This window comes from Chelmon rostratus, chromosome 6 (genome assembly GCF_017976325.1).
Source record: "Chelmon rostratus isolate fCheRos1 chromosome 6, fCheRos1.pri, whole genome shotgun sequence".
NCBI classification, from domain to species: domain Eukaryota; kingdom Metazoa; phylum Chordata; class Actinopteri; order Chaetodontiformes; family Chaetodontidae; genus Chelmon; species Chelmon rostratus.
The window spans coordinates 10,658,666-10,677,756 of record NC_055663.1 but is presented as its reverse complement, the minus strand read 5'-3'; the positions used below and the strand labels follow the sequence as shown (position 1 = coordinate 10,677,756).

General features: G+C 44.7%; 1 protein-coding gene across 1 annotated transcript in view; it reads right to left on the bottom strand.

Annotated features, from left to right (window-relative positions):
- Positions 1–2,242: 2,242 nt before the first annotated feature.
- Positions 2,243–19,091, bottom strand: part of b4galnt4a (beta-1,4-N-acetyl-galactosaminyl transferase 4a) — a 130,301-nt gene continuing 113,452 nt past the window's right edge. The window contains exons 9-20 of the mRNA XM_041939562.1: positions 11,636–11,702; positions 9,282–9,446; positions 8,867–8,976; positions 8,241–8,341; positions 7,903–7,976; positions 6,225–7,794; positions 5,384–5,763; positions 4,670–4,823; positions 4,511–4,583; positions 3,593–3,746; positions 3,227–3,353; positions 2,243–2,374 (exon numbers count right to left, since the gene is read on the bottom strand). Coding sequence (XP_041795496.1) covers positions 2,260–2,374; positions 3,227–3,353; positions 3,593–3,746; positions 4,511–4,583; positions 4,670–4,823; positions 5,384–5,763; positions 6,225–7,794; positions 7,903–7,976; positions 8,241–8,341; positions 8,867–8,976; positions 9,282–9,446; positions 11,636–11,702 — 3,090 coding nt within the window. The 3' untranslated portion in view covers positions 2,243–2,259. The remainder of the gene's footprint in view (positions 2,375–3,226; positions 3,354–3,592; positions 3,747–4,510; positions 4,584–4,669; positions 4,824–5,383; positions 5,764–6,224; positions 7,795–7,902; positions 7,977–8,240; positions 8,342–8,866; positions 8,977–9,281; positions 9,447–11,635; positions 11,703–19,091) is intronic.

The following is a 19,091-nucleotide window of genomic DNA, read 5'->3' as shown; positions in this document are numbered from 1 at the left end:
CTGCAGCTGATATTTGACTTATGCCTTACAAAATGACAAACGACAAAAAGACAAAATTATCTGGACGTAAGCATAAAATTTTATTTGCAAAAAACCAACAAATCAAAATAAAAGTACAATACATTCTTAAAACCTTTTTCTCTACAAAACAATTTCACAGAAATTACCTTGGAATGCCTATTTTTCATTTTTGTGTTTCTTATATATATATATATATATATTTATATATATATAGTCTTATATTTAATGTTTGTTTTGTTCTTTAAATAGTCCCATGTCAGTGTTAAATGACGTACAGTATAGACCTTTTTCCTGTAGAGGCAAACAAAGGGTCTTGGAGGGCATTTGTACAATCATATAGTCAATATCAGATCATTACCTCTCAGCCATGTGTCCACCCTCGAGCCCTCCAGCCACTCTCCATCAATATAAGTACCATGTTGCATAAACAGAGGTATTAGGAGCCCGGCCTCCAGCCAAACTAATGGGAGGAGGCGGGGTCCTGCTGGACTGCAGCTGCCAGTGAGTCTCCATCACACCTCCTGATTTCACTCAGTAGTCGTTAGTACCATCTCTGTATATCTCACTGGGGCGACTGGCTTGCAAAGATCACTCCTTCCTGCTTCTAAGGTAATTTAACAAACACACTGACACGTCTGTAATCCATTGAAGAGAACCACATTTCCTTCTCTTACAGTGTATCCCAATTTACAGTGACAATACAGCCTGCTGATAAATAACTATGTATTTCTGTCTGTCCCTGCCCTCTTGAGTCATTAGAGTAGTTTAAAAACTGCCTGCAGCCAAACCCTGATAAAGGCACACATTTGTGAAACAGCCATGCCTCGCCACAGCGTGTCCAACACATGAACTGGTCTCCTTCTGTTGGAGCTTTGCACAAGCTTAAAAGAAGAGTGTCGACGTTTTCGAAAGCTAGGCATTCCCTGTCTCGGTGGTATTTTAATATGAGAGATAGAGTCCTAATCCCTCAAATCCAATATTTGAAACGCAGCTCAGAAAACGCTTTAAAAAATGGTGCGACAACGCTAAAAATCAAACGTCAGAAAACTGTTGTTGTCCCCTGCTTCCCTCCCGGTAAGAGTTTCATGTTCAAGCTGACAGTGAGGTTAGAGATCTGGAGGGTATAGAGGATGCTGTCAGTAGAGTTCAAAGGTGTAAACTGCTCACAAATTCAGTGTTTTAGAACAGAAGATAGGGACAAATGCAAAGCCATTTTAAGTAAGCAACAGCACAACTGCTTCAGTTAAACTTCATGAAACAAAATGAACCCATTCTAAACTGATAGGTAGCATTAACATGGGTGTCGTACAGCAGCAGTGTTATATGTAACGTTTCAACCGATTCGAATTGGCATGATGTTGAAGTGGATAGAGGCAGAAATGAGAAGAAGATAAAAGAGATACAGAAGGAGAGAGAGAGAGAGAGGGACAGAAAGAGATATAAAGACGATGTATCTGTTTGGAAAAGGGCTGATTTCTGGTTCAAAAACGTTCTTTGTTTCATAATTTCAGGTATCAGGAGAATTTCAGCACCTCGGTCATACTGTTTAATAATATCCAACAGGTAGTAGTTGATGTATTTAGAAATGCTGTTCACCAGAGTCCCTCTACTCGGGCAACGCCACCATGTCTGAATTTATCTGAATAACGTGTCAACACACATTCTATTAGGCGCCCATCAGGGAGCCTGTTAGAAAGAAAAGATCTTAGGTTGTCTTCACATCTCCTTGTTAGAAAAAAGGTGCTTCCTGTCATCGTAACCACACACAAGCGGCAACACACCCACATAACTTATATATATATCTATAGATATATATATAGATATATCTATAGATATATATACATATATATATATATACACGCATACACGCAAACACACACACACACAAAAACAGCTGCTTTCCAGTCTGTCTGAAAACATTGCACCAAAAAAGGGACAGAGAGAAGGAGAAGAAAAATAACTCTCTTCTCTCTGTACAGTAGTTCAGTCAGTGAGGCAAAGTGATGACTCGGGTCTGTCTGCCTAAGCGGCTCGCTTGCAAAGTTCAGATTTGCGCTCTGTTTCCTCAGACAGACAAGCATACAAGAAGAGCCGACGGCGAAAGAGAGGCGTCCCTGAACGGAGCCTGTTTGGAAAAAAAAAGGCAGAGTTCAGGCAGTGAGTGAGCTCCTACAGGTCTCTCTCACACACAGTGGATCTGCGGGCAGGTTCAGAATCCTCCGACCACCAGGGGAGGCGCTATCCCTTGGGAGTTTTTTTGTTTTGGGCGTTCCACATGCCTCGTTTGGAGTGGTAGTAGTGAAAGAAGTTTCTCAAGCGTAGTCTCTCAACCTCCAAACCATTCTGCAGTACCCTAGAAAGGAGAAAGAAGGGGTTAAAACGGGGCTCTTTTCTCAATGCTGGGGCACAAGTTCTTTTCATCTAGAAGAAAATGGTGGGTTAACATCCATAGCAACTGTTCTTAGGCTCAAAATACTGAAGAACAGTAACTGTGGCTGTCTTTAATGGTATTATAACTTAACTAACATTAACACACTTAACTCACGTAACCCAACTAACATCTGGGTGGTATCTAGCCGCAGACATAGTTTTGGTTTTGTTTGCTCGGGTTTTGAAGGATCCATCTCTGAGATTTCTGCCTTCACCACACAATAAATGAGGGCACTGAGAAGCACTGAAATATTATAGTTGAAAAAGTCACTATCAACACTATGAGTACCAAAAATGAAATTATATCCACCCCTATTATTTTGCAGGTGAAGGTAGAAATCTGAGAAGTGGTGAAACCCGGACATAGCATGGCTCCACAGCTGAACAGGTAAATGAGAAAATACGTAAACCAAGCCTATTACTTACTGCTTCAATCCCAAAATTCACCTCATAAATGAAATTTAGTTTTGACAGTAGGAGCCACTCTTGGTGTTACTAAAAGAGGAGATTTCTGCAAGCAATCTTCACTGTGCACACTAAGTCTATTTTACTTTTGCATGCCGTTTTTGTCCTCCTCTTGCTCCCTGTTGGCAATGAATGTGCACACTCTCCACTCCCATTGCTCTAAAATATGATATTTACCCGGTACAGCTCTGACAATCCCAGCATTGCATCACAACATTAACAGTCTTTGACACACAGCAACAACAAAGAACTTTGTGACCTTCTACTAGTTTACATTGAGGGTTATTGTGTTGGCTTGTTCCTGGGTTACCTGTCCAGCAGCTCCCAGTCCTCTCCACCCCAGCGGTCTTTGAACTCCTCGGTGTTCATGCCTCCAATCTTATCAAAATCAGATTTATAGATTCCAAACAGGCCGAAGCCGTTTACCTCCCAGTAGCCTACAGGAAGAACAAAAAAGAGGTTTAAAATGAGCTATTGGCCCCATTGCATCAACAGTGATAATGACTAAAGGAATGTGTGATGCTTACACAGCACACTATGTGCGTCTATTTAGCATGTACACTGAAAACCTGTATTGGGGATTCAAAGCAGCAGTAACTGGGGAATGAGTTTGAGTGACGGGTCAAACTAATAACTTGTGAATGTGAGTGTGCACAGATGTGTGTGTGCATGTTACCATCAGGCTCATGTGGCGAACTGCCGCAGCCGAGTCTCATGACAATGGGAGCAAAAGCGAGGCGTCCCTCCACACAGTGCTTCCTGATGCTTTCCAGGATGTTGAGAGGGAAGTGGATGTGCAGATCACACAGGAACACGATGCTGTGACTATCCTGCAAGAGGAAAACACAAAGCAAAGACACACACACACATTCAGTGCCTCTAAATAATCTCTAAATCTTTCCTGAGAGAAAAAAACAACAACAATGTGTGTGAATGCGTCTTTTTGACGATTCTGTGGCTGAGCTGGTGCAAATTTGTGTGTATGCCAGTAGATGTTCACATTGGCCTAATACGGGATTTTAGGATTAGAGAAAGTGGAGAAGACTGGGCTCAGCGTCAGAGGCTTGTCTTCACTCCCAGATCCCGCAGGTCATTCAGACATGAGTGGCAGCGCTGTCATCCCACCGCGACAGCACTGACACCTAACTGACGGATCAACGTCGGTCCAAATTTCCAGCTGCTCCACGCCCCCCGTGGGTGGGTGTGCATGCGCGTGTGATAGAGACAGCCAGAGTGTGGCGCAAGGGCACACGCACACAGATAAGCTGTGAAAGGGAATGGATGTGACAGCTATGGCATACACATGACAGAGGAAATGCAGCTAACTGTCTAAGCGATTCCCCGTTGCCCACAGCTGGGCTCTGCGGGAGAGGACGAAGGGAAGCAGGAGGAGGCTCGGAGATAAGGGCGAGATCCACTGCCCGTGACAGACCGGCCGAGCAGTGATGTATTCATTATGCATGAGTGTTCTTTCTGTCTGTCCATCAACCAGTAAAGGTCGTGTGGTCAGTGTGAGCAGCTGACCTTCAAAGAGTGGCTTTTTCCTGCCAGCTCACATATTGTTGTCTTGTCTCTGTGTGTTTGTTTCTCTGACCTCGATAGTGTCCACTCCGATCTGCAGTCCAGCCGAGCGCTCAAAGTTTCCTTCCCTCCTTAAATACTCATATCTGCCAAAATAAAAAATATGCACACACATCACTTGGAGGCCTTTAAAGTCAGGACTATGACGTGGCTGATGGCGTCGCATACACACCTTGGCACGCCGCTCTCCCTAAGCGCCTGCTCCACGTCCATGTCTTCGCTCTCAAAGTCGACAATGATGATGCTGAAATTGTCATCCTTTGTTTGGCGATGAAGATTCTCCATGTCAGAGATAAACTGCTGTACCCAGCGAGCCTGGTTTTTCACTGATGGACGGTAAGAGCAAAGTAAACAGCAAGTTAGGAAAAACAAAACTGCATCGGTGCCAATCTCAAAGGCCACACCCCCATTTTGGAGGGAAAGAATAGCACTTTCACATGTTAGTGAGAGAAATTACAGTGAGACTACTCACACTGAGAGTTTAGTAACATACGATGCATGAATATTCACAGTCAGTGTGATAAACAGCTAAATGACGCTGGTGAAAGCTACAGCTGATGGACAGCTAGCTTGAGTGGGAGGCTGCTGGAGTACAGTCATACAGTAAAGCAGAATGAGTAAACATGACTATCTTCTCCAACTAAATCTCAGCCTAGCAAAGAAAAAAAGTTGGCTATTAGCAGGTTGGTTTCTACAGACAACACTTTCTCTATAGACATTTTCTGCTTTCCCCCAAAAAGATGTGTGGCTGTGATGTTTTGCAAACAGTCTGGTCTATGAGCTGAATTTTCTCCATATGAGCAGAAAATAAAGCCTGAATGATGTCAGTTTAACAACTTGTTCTATACACTTCATTCACTCTTGAAAAGTCCCCTGTTTGACTGACCTGGCACCACAAAGTGCACCATGACATCTTTCCTCCACTGCAGCATGACCGGCTGGCAGAGCAAAGGCTTAGCATAGGCGGTGCTCCAGGGGGTGGCTCCGGGCCGGGCGGGGGACCTGGTGGAGGGAGCTGGCGCTGGGGTGGCGAGGCTGGACGTCGCAGCGGACGGGGCCGACGCCGGTACCGAGGCCGGGGCGAAGTCAGTGTTCTCTAGACTCTCCTCTCCTTGTCTGCTGCGGTGGAGCAGCAGGTAAATGTATTCCGACAGACGCACCACGCTGCGGCCTCTCTCCATCAGCTCCAGCTCCACCAGGTAACGGTTCCCTCTCGCCGAGTCACGCCGCTTCTCGACGTTGATGATTCGCAGCAGGGTGTAGATTCTGGGACACAGGCAGAAAAAAAGCTTAAAAAAACACAGACAGGTTTGTCCATGCTCTGAAATACGTACAGTATGACAGAAAGGCAGAGGATGCAAATGTAAAACACATTTTTTATATAATTCTCACAACTGGATTGATCATTGTTTGACTGCAGGCAGACCACTTCAAAAATGTGGCATTATCTGTGGTGCTGTGAAGTCAGCATGGTGTGATGTGGGAGGAAAATGAAAACAGAAAAGTTAATGGCCAACAAATAAGGTTTGTAAGCACCGCTCCAGAAAATGGTAATCGGCACACAGAGGACTGCTAACATGAAGTCAAAGCACCAGGCCGTGACCAATATGTTCTCAGTGAAATTACTTCTTGTTTTACATAATGGTTAGCATGAGAAACCACATTTGAACTTACATAAGCTCTCTTTTAGCCTCACATCATTCTAACCATGTCCTCTTTATCCTTACCCTCCGTTGCGTTCGTTGAGTTTCTCCATGTACTGTGCCAGCACATCCACCACTTCACTCTCTGCCAGCTGGAGGTTGCCGGACACATTGCAGCGCAGGTCATTCCAGTCAGAGCGCAGCAGCTCAAAGTCCATCGGATTGACTGAGAAGGTCCTCTGCCAGTTGATGCTCTCCTCTGCCCACCCTGGCCGGGCCTCTACCTCCTCGTAGCTGTAGTCCGACATCTCGCCCTCTTCTGGTTCTGGCTCAGGATCAGGGTCGGGGTCAGGATTAGAGCGGTTTGCATCCTGGTCGAGCTCTGCCGGATTGGGGTCTGGGTCTGGCTGCTGCTGGGACTCTGTGATCTCAGAGGTCCTGAGGTAAGAGGTAACACGTGATTGACCCTGGAGCATGTTTTCTGTGGAGTTTAACTTTGGTGGGGTAACTGGAGGTGAAGGGGCTTCTTGATGATGGGACAGTGGGGTTACTGGGTCCCCCTTGCTGGGCAGGTCAGCAGTTACAGTAGTCTTTAAATTCTGGCGCTCCCCCTTCCTCTTGCTTTTCACCGGTTTTGCCCCTGCTGCCCTGTTGGCAGACTTCTGTACACTTTCATTCTGTGTGTTGATGCTTCCATTGTGAGGAGATGTCTTCCCTTCCTTTGTTGGGGGATTGGGCCAAAGCTGAGGGGCACTGACAAGACTTTTAACTCCTGTTATGCCTCCCCCAGCATGTCCTTTGGCACCCAGGTTGACCAGTCTAGTGGTCTTGCCAGTTTGGTACAGAAAGACCCCCGGGAACACCTCTCTAGGGTGGTGAGATGCCCTCTCCTCTCTCCTCTCTCGTCGCTGCTCCCTCTCCCTCTCCCTCTCCTTGGCAGGTCGAGGCCTGGTGATGTAAATCTTGTTCTCCTCCCTCTTCTCCTTCTTGTTTCCAGTGAGTTTATTGTTGTTCATTTGGAGGTTGTTGCTATGGGCGGAGTTGCTGAGGATCTGCTTGGCTCGGCTGGCAAGGGCAGAGAGGGAGGACTTTTGGGGGAAAAGGAGTGTCGACTTGCTCAGTTTAGGCGGAGTCTCAACTCCTTTCTCTCCTCCTCCTCCTCCACCACCACCTGGTAGTCCTCCTCCTCCACCACCTGTTCCTCCTCCTTTCCTGCCAGGGCCCAACTCTGCAGGACCAGTGCGTATCCAAGACAGGGAGCGACCCCGGACCACACTGTCCATGTCAGGCTGAAACGCCCTGGATTGAGGCTCTTCAAGTCCCCTCCTAGTATCGTGTCTCATGTTGCCTCTTGTATGATCCCTTCCCCAGTCTCTGTCCAGATCCCTACCAATCTGTCCATCTCTGTGAGGAAAGTGCCTCCTTTCTCTGTGGCGTATGATGCTGTTGACTGCTCCCTCCTCGTCTTCATCGGGGTCCTCCTCCTCCGCTTCCCCCTCTCTGCCACCTTGTGTGGGCCCAGGCTTTGAGTGCTGGTGGGAGGGGTTGGAAGTGTGGCTGGTCTGGCTGGGATGAGAGGGCTTCTTGGGCGGCTGAGTGCCAACGATCTCTGCCTCATCCTCTGTATCTACCACCTCCTCTTCCTCCAGGAAATCTGGAGACATGAAGGAGACACAAACTTGAAAGTGATGTGTGTACATGCATGTAAATATGTGTGACTGTGCGTGCGTGCATGAGGGCATGTCTCTTTGTTATTAGTTACCATCTGGGTTGGGGAAGAAAAACGGTCTGTCGTCTTCCTCCTCATCCATCTTCATATATTTGTAGAAACCAAACCTGGCAGACACAACAAGAGGTAACGCACGGGCAAAAACACACACGCAACCACACACAACCACATGCATTAGCATAAGGCTGACGTTTCAGTGTGCCTTGCAGCATAATAAACTTAATCTCTTGGCGAGAGGTCGCATGAATCACTGCCATCAAATTCACACTTGAACAGTTATTCTGCATAATCAATGTACTTGTTCATAATATACAAGACGGAGACAAATGTTCTCTTAGCTCTCTAAGAGATAAAAGCAATAATGCCCTTACTTCTCCAAGTAGATAGGGGACTCTCTGTAGAAACACTTGTTCTCTCGCTCCATGTGGGTGAGACGTGTGAAGTCATTGGGGTAAACGAAGGATAGGTAGACCTGAAGAAAAGTCAAGTGTCAATCCAAAATGCAACGGCCCCAGAAAAAACAGGTGAAGGGGTTGATTGTCATTCTGTGAGGATGAGATAAACACCAGCGATGAATTCAAATCAGCCATTTTCTCTACACAATGCTGCGTTTTCTTATGGTGATTCCTGTCAAATCTCAAGTAGATTTGCTGTTTCTGTGGCTGTCATCTCCAGCTCATCGACTGTCTTCGCAGCTGCTGCAGTAACTCATGTTGTCCTAAAGGGGGAAGCAGCACTTAACACTGCCTGCACCTGCTCCCTTTCTGTGTTTTCAGGGAGCGATGGCGTGCTCGTGTCCAAACCAGCACTGACTTAGCTTCTCTGCTATTATGTTTTCTGTCCAGCTGATTAGAATATTCTCTGTAAGGGGCTACTTTTTGCAGGGGAAGAGACTACTGCAATAATTGGACGCACTTCTGATGACCCCACAAGTTTAATGTTAGTAAGAACTCACTCTCTATTGAGAGTTGCTTTTTGTGGTGGAAAGGTGACTTACAAACTGCAGGCCCTGGTATCTGGCAATGGGAAAATCTTTGACCACATAGGTTGGAGAGTAGAGACAGGCCGGAAGAATGTTTTCCAGTCGGGAGGGGTCGATCATAGGAGCTGAGGAGAGAGGAAGCAAAAGGGGCAGGTAAATATTTAAGGTCAGGTACCAACAAATATGTATATGGAATTCTGGTTCCAACAAGCCAAAAAGTGGGGAGATGATCGGGGCAAAGGAAAACACACACAAAAAACATGGAAAACAGCCAGCCAGACGAAATGACATGTTGAATGCAGCTAAAGTGACAGCCAGAGAGACTGTGAGCCAGACAGTCAATCAGTCAGTCGGGGAAAATGACGCGGCAGAAAACCTGCATGAGGGGAGAAAAAGGGGGGCAGACTGAAATGATGAGTGGCAGATTTACTGCTGTAGAAGGTGTCCCTGGGGTCCGGCTTCAGCATATCTGCTCCGTGCTGCACGATGCTGCCTCCCTCTAGACCCTGTGGCTGAGAGTCCTCTGGGAGACGAATGTGACTGGCCAAGGTCTGGGGGATGTGATCGACACTGTTCATCTTCAGATTAGACTCATCTGAAAAATACAGAAATGGAGATACACGGTGAGGTAGCTGTGATGAAGGGAAGAGGGTAAGAGGAAGATTCACAATTGCATTGACTGTTTTGATTATCTGAAGGATGGGCAAATTTGATTTGTTAGCTGTAGGAAGGAAAATATTATGCACAAAGTTTTCACAGACCATGACAAGGTGAAGAATGGGGAGGAAAGAGGCCAAAGGACAGGCAGAGAGGAAGGAAACAGAGAGCGGGCAGAAACAAAAGCTGCGAAAAGATGAGAAAAAAGTTGGAAGAAAACAAAAACAGAGCAGAGCAGAGTCATAATTATACCAATCGATAGCAGGGAAGGAGTAGAGAGCATGTGTGATTAATGGCATGTCAGGAGACAAGGCCTGATGGGAGAAATGCTTTATAATTAACAGGGTGGTCAGCATCATTTTTATCCTCCAGAGAGGGGAGAGTGCACGCTCAGTGTGTGTGTCTTTGTGTGTGCACAGGCTACACACACAACACCCTTTTTTTTTTTAGACTTCCTTTTTTCTAACAAGACATCTGTTGATCACATACCTGGATGCCACTACACACACGCTTTCCCAAGACTAATTATCTATGTTACTGAAACCCTAAAAAAACAGCAAACAAACAATGGAAACAACTCTCCTTCTCTTCTTTTTGATGTAGTGGGGTTGTAATACAAAAATGCGACATTACGTCTGTATGGCAACAATTATTATCTCAGATATTGAGACCTAGATCATGTGGCCATTTGAATTTCCTAGTCTCTGTACTAAATGTCAGAGGATGTGTATGTGTGTCTGTGTGTGTATGTGTGCGTGTGTGTATGTGTGATGCAAATTAATTAACAGCCACCATCTGGGTTAGACTTTTATGTGTATTTTCACTGATTCTGAACTGTTCTGAAAAAGTATTATCACACCAATAAAGAGATCTATTTGGCTTGACCCCATGAGTCATTACTGGAGCTGTACTGAACTGCCCTGCAAATTGAAATGTCATGTAATGCACCACGGGTAATTATCACAACATAAACGATCATTTAATTTGTAAAAATTCAATAATACACAGTTTCAGTCAGCAGGATTCTCGACCACAGAGATGGAAGTTGAGAAAACTACTCAGATGAGATACCACATTCTGAAAATATTCAATAACCCCTTAACAACACGCAGGATAAGTTATTAATTACAAAGTGCTTCATAGTTCATAGTTGCCCAAATGCACTCTACCAGTTTGGCACATGTATTGCTGGGTTTCCAGACACTGAATATGAGCCGAAAACATGTTAAAATCTGAATAAATGTACAGTATTTGAACACTTTGAAACTGTTTGCTGAGCCGCTCATCTCTGTGCATCTGGCCACAGCTCTGTGAAAGTCAAGTTGCTGAGAGTGTGACATAAAGGGAGGAGCAGAAATGGATGGGTGGAGGGAGACAGATGAGGAGATCGTAATGCTTGAATCCAGCAGGTGACCTCATACTGTATACCGTACAAGGCCTCCTTATTCCCTGTCATAGCTGGCCATAAACAAGAAGGCATACATCCCCCAGAAAACCTGCTGCTTTGCCCAAAATGACAACTCCACAAATCATTTTCTGTGCAGGCGGCATTTTCCCTCGTGAACGATACCGAATCCCTGTGACACACTGCTATTCTTGGAGCCATAGAGATTAGACATCTACTCAGGAGCTAGTGCTCTCATCTCTGCAACAAATGACACTTACAGAAAAATAGAGCAACTATTAGATCTTCTCTTTGGCCCTACACAGAGAATATGCCACGCTCTCAAAGTGACAATCTGCAGCTGCCCTCAAAACATACATGTGACATAAGGGAAAATGTTGATGTTAAGCCGTCATCAAGACAAAGGCAAAAAAAGTGAGTTTGTTCAAGGCACAAGAGAGAAGCACATCTTGGTTTAAAAAAGGCTGATTCTGTGACATTAAACTACTGATCGATACCAGACTAGACTAATGAAGTTGTTTTTTTTATAGCATCAGTTCCTCTTTCTATTTGGCAAGCTCTCAGCTGGATGAACAGACTGAAAATAAAGAGAATCATTAAAGAGTCCTGTGTGTATCTCAGCCACAAGCATCAGAAAACTTTAATGTCCATTTTAAAATTTATTCTATTAGACAAGACGACAGAGAAGCTGCAATGCAACGGCCGGGTGGAACAGCTCTTACCTGCATACAGGGAGATGTAGGCTGAGTCTATCACTTCATATTTCAGACCAGGGAGGAATGGACGCCACTGTGTGCGAAAGCAGAGAGTGAGAGGAAAAATGACTGAGTGTGAGGAGAAAACTAAACGGCAACATGCAGAAAGCATAAGGTGAGCAGAAATGGTCATTCACTGTTTGCAGGCTAAACTGTGACACTCTGTGTTATTGATCTTCGCAACATCACGGGATCGATGCGATGCTGGGGTTTTTGTATAAACACACTCAGACAGAGAGAGAAGAGGAAACAAGAAGGAAAAAGAAAGTGTGGTACATGAACAGACAAAGAGAAATGTGAGCCTGTAGGGGGTAAAGAAGGAAGGGTGAAGTCAGCAAACAACAGCAAAAAAGAAAAAAAAAAAACAAGAGAAAATAGACCAGAGCAAGAACAGAGCCGCCGGAAGACGGTGACGGGTAGGTGTAAACGGGAAGACGTACTAATGACCTGAAAACAGAGACGAGCATGGAGAGAGAAATAAAGAGAGACAGTAAGGAAGAGTAGGAGAGAGAAGCTACAATTCTTTTAAATAGATTTCACAATTACCACGTCACTTCTGGTTAGCCAGGATATAATCACAGGAGACAGGTCATTTTCCCGCCCTCGGGTTGAGAATACAAATATAAACACCCTCCTCGGGCTCATGCAAATGCCTCCGCACGTGTATGCACAACAAACACGCGCATACACGCGCATCCACAGTTTTAAATTCTGTCGCAGTCCACATTTTGTCATCCACGTAGCACCGACCGAAGCGCCGATATGTAATACCCCAGTACGGCATTTGTTTTGCATCATATCTGTGTTGCGCGGTACACCTCCACACCCACGCCGACACACATTAACACAGAAGCACACAGCATCCAAACAAGTGCACGCACAAAAGGATGACAAACAAGGACACGGTGCGACACCATGCTGAGCGGCAGCAGGGAGCGGCTCAGCAGGCCACCAAAGGCTTCAGCGTTGTGTCATTATTTTAGGGTGATTGTCCTCAAGGTCAAGTCAGCAGGCTGTCACTGCCTGACTCAAGGAAGGACGAAAAAGTGGAGACCACATAAGAGTCGTTAGTTTCACCCAACTATACAGAACTAGATAAGTAAAAAACACATGAAGCAATGTCTTTACACAACATCAGTAGTGTCAGCGATGTATGAGTTGAAGATGTGTTCCGTTGTTGTTGAAGTGTAACCGAATCCGCCGAAAAAACAGGAGGCGAGAAAAGAGACAGAAACACTGGCTGACTGATTGACAGCAGCTTATGCAGCACAAGCTATGCAGCCTTTTCCACAGCAGACGTTTATTATTATCATACAGTAGTGTTGCTGACAGCATTAACGATGGCTTCATTGTATTGAAGCGTCCCTCTAAGCCTTAAACTGAAGCACCTACAACTCTGATTCTAAAAAAGCTTGGATGTAATGTAAAATGGAAAAAAAAATCAAATGCAATGACTTGGAAATCCTGAATATAATACAAAGACAAGATATGTTCAGATTGATCAACTTTTCCACTTTGTGTCAGTCCCAGATGAGCTCAGGTCCAGAGGAGTCAGCAGTGTGTCTGGTTGTTGCTGATATATAACTTGCATTTGTAGATGCAGCAGCGACAAACCGTGTTTACCGACAACACTTTTCTTTTCTGAAGCGTTCCTGAGCACATGCAGTAACAGCCTTTATACAGTCGTGTTGTTTTTTTTAATACAGTGCTGCCTGAGGGATTGAAGGTCACAGGCCTTCACTGTTGTTTTTCGGCCTTGCCCCTTTACATGCAGTTATTTCTCCAGACTAAACTCCTTGCAATTTTGTGTTGAGAAACATTCTTAAACCGTCAGACTGTTTCAACCTGTTTACCTGTGGAATGTTCCAAACAGGTGTTTCTGAAGCGTTCCATAGCTTTGCTCCTGTCCCAACTTGTCTGGCGCGTGTTGCTGCATCAAATTCAGAATAAGCAGATATTTGCAAAAATCAATGAAGCTGATGAGGTCAAACATTACACATCTTGTCTTTGTATTGCATTTAACTGAATACAGGCTTAAAAGAATTTGCAAATGATTGTCTTTTTATTTTTGGGGTTTGGGTGGTGAATTGGGGTTGTAAATTGAATTCAGCCATGATTAATTTTATCATCTACATCTTTTTCAAAATGACATCTGTGAAAAAGGCCTGATGAGCCTTGACTTGAGCCTCCAGGCTCCAACAGGGCGAGGATATGGGTAGCAGGTAAACCTTTCCATGAATCCTAAGAGCAAACCCACTTCAAGCTGCAAAGGTCTTCAACCATCACTGGCAGCTGACGCTTTGACTGGCGGTTTGCAGTGTGTTTCAGCTGCACATGTATGGAGAGCACCATCACAGGGTCGATTGCAAGGCCCAGGAGATCAATGAGAGCACACACACACACACACACACACACATATGTTAATACTTGAAGCTGTGAAGCTTATTTTACAGATTTGTGGGAATCACTCCTGTCCACTCTCTGGCCCAGAGGATTCTCTTATTATTCATCCAAGGGAGATACTGATATCTGTGTGTATTTAGATGTTTGCATGTGCACCTTATATGCACACACAGTATTTGTTGCGTGCGTGCAAACGTGGGTGTGTACTCTGTGTGTACAGGCGCGTCCCCTGTGAAATAGTGTTGACAGGGAGCAGCAGGAAGAAGCAGAGGCCTGCTCACTGGCCCCACAAGTTCAGTGGAGAGGAAAGAAAATCAATATCCAAGGGGAAATAATAAAAAAAAGTACCAATCGCAGAGCAAAATGGCAGTGGGCAGCCAGCAGTGCTGTTTCATCACGTTTCATCATGCCTGGACCACCCAGTGACATATGAGGTTTTGATATTGTTTTCATCCAGCTGGCCAAAAATGGATGTTGCTCCAAGCCAGAGTGTGTGGTTTGAGGGCCGATGGAGTGACGCACCTACAGTACTTTCATTCCAGCTTCAACACTCACACACACACGTTTGCCTCTGGTTCCATCAGGCACAGGTTATTTGTTATCCACCAGTGATTAGCAGCTTATTGCTTCTGAGAGAGCTGACCGCTGGCTGCCGTTGTGTTTGTTTCCTTCAATTCAATCGGCTGCTCCAAAGCCTGAGGCACTATGGATACGAAGTTGTTTTCTTAGTGAGACACTTAAGAGGTAGCGACATAATGAAACTCTGTGACCTTTCCAAGTTTACGTAAAAATCGATTCAGATTTGAGGTCCAATAAGATTAAGAGAAAGTAAACACTTCCATTTAGCGGTCCTACAGCCTTGAATTTTCCTGGGAATAAATAATTGTTTGGCAGTATCGCCTTACCTTTCGTACAATAATGTGTAGCTCCTTTCACCACTCGAGCCTTTCCACACAGACACATTATCTCCCAATAAATCGTGAACGAATAAAGCAGAAACAGAGGAGGAAAGATGTTTCCTTGAATCAGGCAGCTTCAGCTGGACTAAGGTTGTCTCGCTGTTGTCCAAGTCCATTTGTTGAGCAGAGGGCAGAGAAGTTTACTGTGTGCTTTTTCTCTATTATCTCTCTCTTTCTCTGTGTCTCACTCACACATACACACACACCTGGAATTAAGCCCAAATTGGTAGAGTGGTAAACAGAGAAGAGTCAGTGGCAGAGAGGACAGCAGAACAAGACAGATGTTAACAAGCCCACTGACACCTGCCCGAGGGATAAAGGCAAGACGAGGCCGGGATTACACTGTTGTTATTTATTTATTTCACCTTTAAATTAAATACAGGGCAGGTCGGACAGGCCTGCGAGGTCTTTTAGAGCAGCACCCTCTGTACAGTCACAATGATTTTTTGGAGTGAAGGACATCCTGCAAACTGTATGATTTTTAAGGTGACTCCAATTACTGTTTATGGGCTACTTTCCAGATGTTGGTGACGATGCAAGATTGAACGATATGGCTGGCCACTGTAACTTATTATGAGTTGAGTTGATGTGTATCAATCCACCGCTGAAAGTAGTCCTCGACAAATGCACTATTTACTCCTGTTTTAGTAATGCTAGCTAAAGACTGCAGTGCCCAGCTGTTTCAGGCAATTGTTCAGCCTTCGTTAGAAATAAAACTGCATATTTGTGACATAACTTACAAACGGTCTTCAGTCACATAAAAAAGATATGATAAACTGTGCGAGAGTGGCACAAAAGAGTCGTCTCTATTCTGGTTAAGTCTAGTGAGGCTACACTGAGGAAGGCAGCTGTATATTTATAATTGATAATCAGTTCACTTTTTGTTGGTTTATTACTTCAGTAACACTTTTTAAGGTAACAGTGCAATATTGCCGTACCCTTTCCATACCTATGTTATCTGCTATGTGCGTTACACACTTTGAGCCAACGCATTAAAATCTGATATCTGCTGCTACTGTGGTTCAACAGAGACAAACACAGTTTGCGGGTCGTAACTTTGAACTTTTGACTGACACAAATTAATGCAATACACAACCATGACCTGAACACGTGATCTTTACTTAACTAGGAAGTCACACTGAGATTAAAACCTCTTTTACAACACTGTGAGCTGACAAGTGATCACAAGAAAAAGTTCAATTTTACTGATGGACTGCGAGATGACAGCTTCAGCAGGAAGAGACACAAAATGTTCACATTGGCAGTAATGGAGAGCGTGTAGTGTGGAGCTACGGTGCTGCCCACTGACAGGCGCCCGGCAGCAGAGCATCAAGGAGAGACTCCTGGCGGGCTCTGAACAGACTCCTCCCAAACACAGTGCTGTGTTTGAGAGGAGAAGGCATTTTGATGTTGTAGAAACGTCATACAATGAAAGTTGAGAAGGATGCAGGAAGTGAAGAAGAGCTGAAAAGGCCGAGCAGGTCTATCTCTGACACACAATAGGACACGCCTACCAAGTGATACACCCTCGAAACGGCTGCAGTTTGGTTACGTTTAGTCTCCGACACTGCAGATGGACCCTTCTCAAAAAACCACCTAACCAAAAAAAAAACTAAACAAAAACTACAGCGTGGAAACAAGGACATAAAGCTCCTGACTCATTATGCTGTTATTTCAATTGACAACTAAACAGAACTAACACTTACATGCTAGAGGATAAATGCCACTCTCCATTCCCTGTCACACTGACATGAAAACAGTGGCTTGTTTTTCACGACATATCATGTCTTGCCTAGGGACAAAGGAACAATATTCAAAGAGAGATGAGGAGGTGGATACAGAGACGGGCTGTTTGATTTTCTATGTTGAATTATACATTAGCCAAAGTCTCTCAGAACAGACATTTCAGAAAGACAAATGAGCCCAATATCCATAGCAATTACTGCTGCGTCGTAGTCAGCGCGTCGACAGCGATGCCCTGTGTGCTCTGAGGCGAAGCCGGTTAGTCATACTAACACTCTCACTAGATTCAAATCAAGTCAAACTTACATGACAGAATGTCCTAGCACACCTCCTAAAATCCCATGTGTTTGCTCGGCAGCCAAATGAATAAAACTTACGACAAGGACACGCAGGTACTTTGGTCAACATGATGCTTACTGGAAAGGAGATAACACAGGAATAACAAGCCTGACCTGAATACGAATGGAGATAAAGAAAAAGAGGCAACGGAATTGACGGTTTTGGACTAAGTGAGCATGACAGCGCAGACCCGACTGAACATGTGAAATTTGATTTAATACGATAGCGCTACGGCAGCCTATGGCAGATTTAAAAACATGCAATGATAAAATACATTAGCAGAATGTGATCTGACACATTCAACATGACCTGAATATGCTAACACCAGTGTGCCTGCATGTTCTACCCTTTAAAAACTCAAGTCGCTTGAAAACTTATTGAATGAAATATGAGCCCAAAAGAGCAGTGGACATGGTAAGATAGAATAAAAGGTACGGTAAAGTAAGCATATGAAAGGTAACAAGGACACTACGAGCGTGGGTGAAGGGACACTACACAGCTTCCCTTTTAAATGTTAAAATGACGTGTCTTGTGTGGGACGGTGCTCTTTCCGTGATGACAAGAGAAAGCAGAGGCATGAACGGCAGACAGGGATGCGAACATCAGCCCCGCTAATGGCTTTAAATCCCTGTAGGCACAAGTGTTCTCTCAGTGGTTCTATGAGCAAGAACAACATGAAGGATAATAATATTTAGCTATACAATGACTCCTTCTCGATTATGAGGAGCCACTCTTGCACTTTTCATCGTCTCCGTGCTGGGGAGAGCCCGGGTGAGCGGCCTGCAAGTCGAATCGACCGGCACTGGCGTTGCCCTCTAGAGGCTGAGAAAGAACATGGCAGTAAAATGTCCCATGCCCTTAAAGAGCTAGTGTTGGTGAGGTAAAGGTTATTGCTGGTGCTCCTGTTTTTTCCATGCAGTACGTCTTGGAGTGAAGGTGCCAAATGACAAATTTAAATGTCATCTCACTAAAAGAAACTGACATGGCCATTTGGTGGCCTGAGCAATGAGGGAAAGGGCAAGGGTCACACACATTGTATATATGTGTACTCCTCCATATGTGGAGGGTAATCTGGGATCTGAAAATGTGTCAAAATGAAAACAAAAGCCATTTATGGTAGAAGTATGAGACAAAAATGACTGTAATAAGGTAAAAGTGGGTAAAAAAAAAGTACTTGAAAAGGTAAAGGAGGACACAGTGAAAACTGAAAAAAAAACCCTCCATACGTCTGCTGAACTGTGGTCAACCCAAAAAGGTGTTGTAGTGGTAAAGAAACTGTGAGAAAGGTGAGTTATTTCCAAAGTAAAACGACACACACGATATACTTTTACAGCTGGCTCCAGATCTGATTTACAGTATGTCGAGGAGGGGAGGCACGAGGCAGATGTTGAGAAGCCTGCGTGTACATGTGTGTATGGCTGTGCCTTTGCTTACACACCCATGAGCCCGCAGGGTTGATCGGGTGTGAGTGAGAGTGCGAGTGTGTGCATGCATGGGCGTGTGTATTAATTGGTGGGCAGTTTGAGGCTTGGCCTGGTAGCAGTGATAAAACAGGGCCGTTAAAATCCCGCATTTAAATCCCACACCCCTGGCTCTCCATAAACTTGCCATTACTAATTAAGGCGTGACTTTCCTCTCTTCTCTCTCTCACTCCTTCTTCCTCTCAATCACACCGTTTAATGGCCAACGCTTTCCTTTACTCTGTCACGTGGCAAGCAAGCGACGTCTTTTCCATTAGGCCAGTGGAAAGGTCCTGCGTTTCACCGACCAAGAGCCAGATGGCATTTAAGGAACTTAATGAAACGACTGCACACTGAGTCTTCTTTCATCTCGCTTAATCCATTTAAAAAGCAGTCATCACTCTAAAGAGAGTTTATTTCAAGTTAATTGAAGAAAAACACAGTGGTGGAGCGTAGTAATGGAAAGGTTCAGTCAGAGTGCAGGTTTAGTAACTTGCCTACTCATCCTAACACTCATTC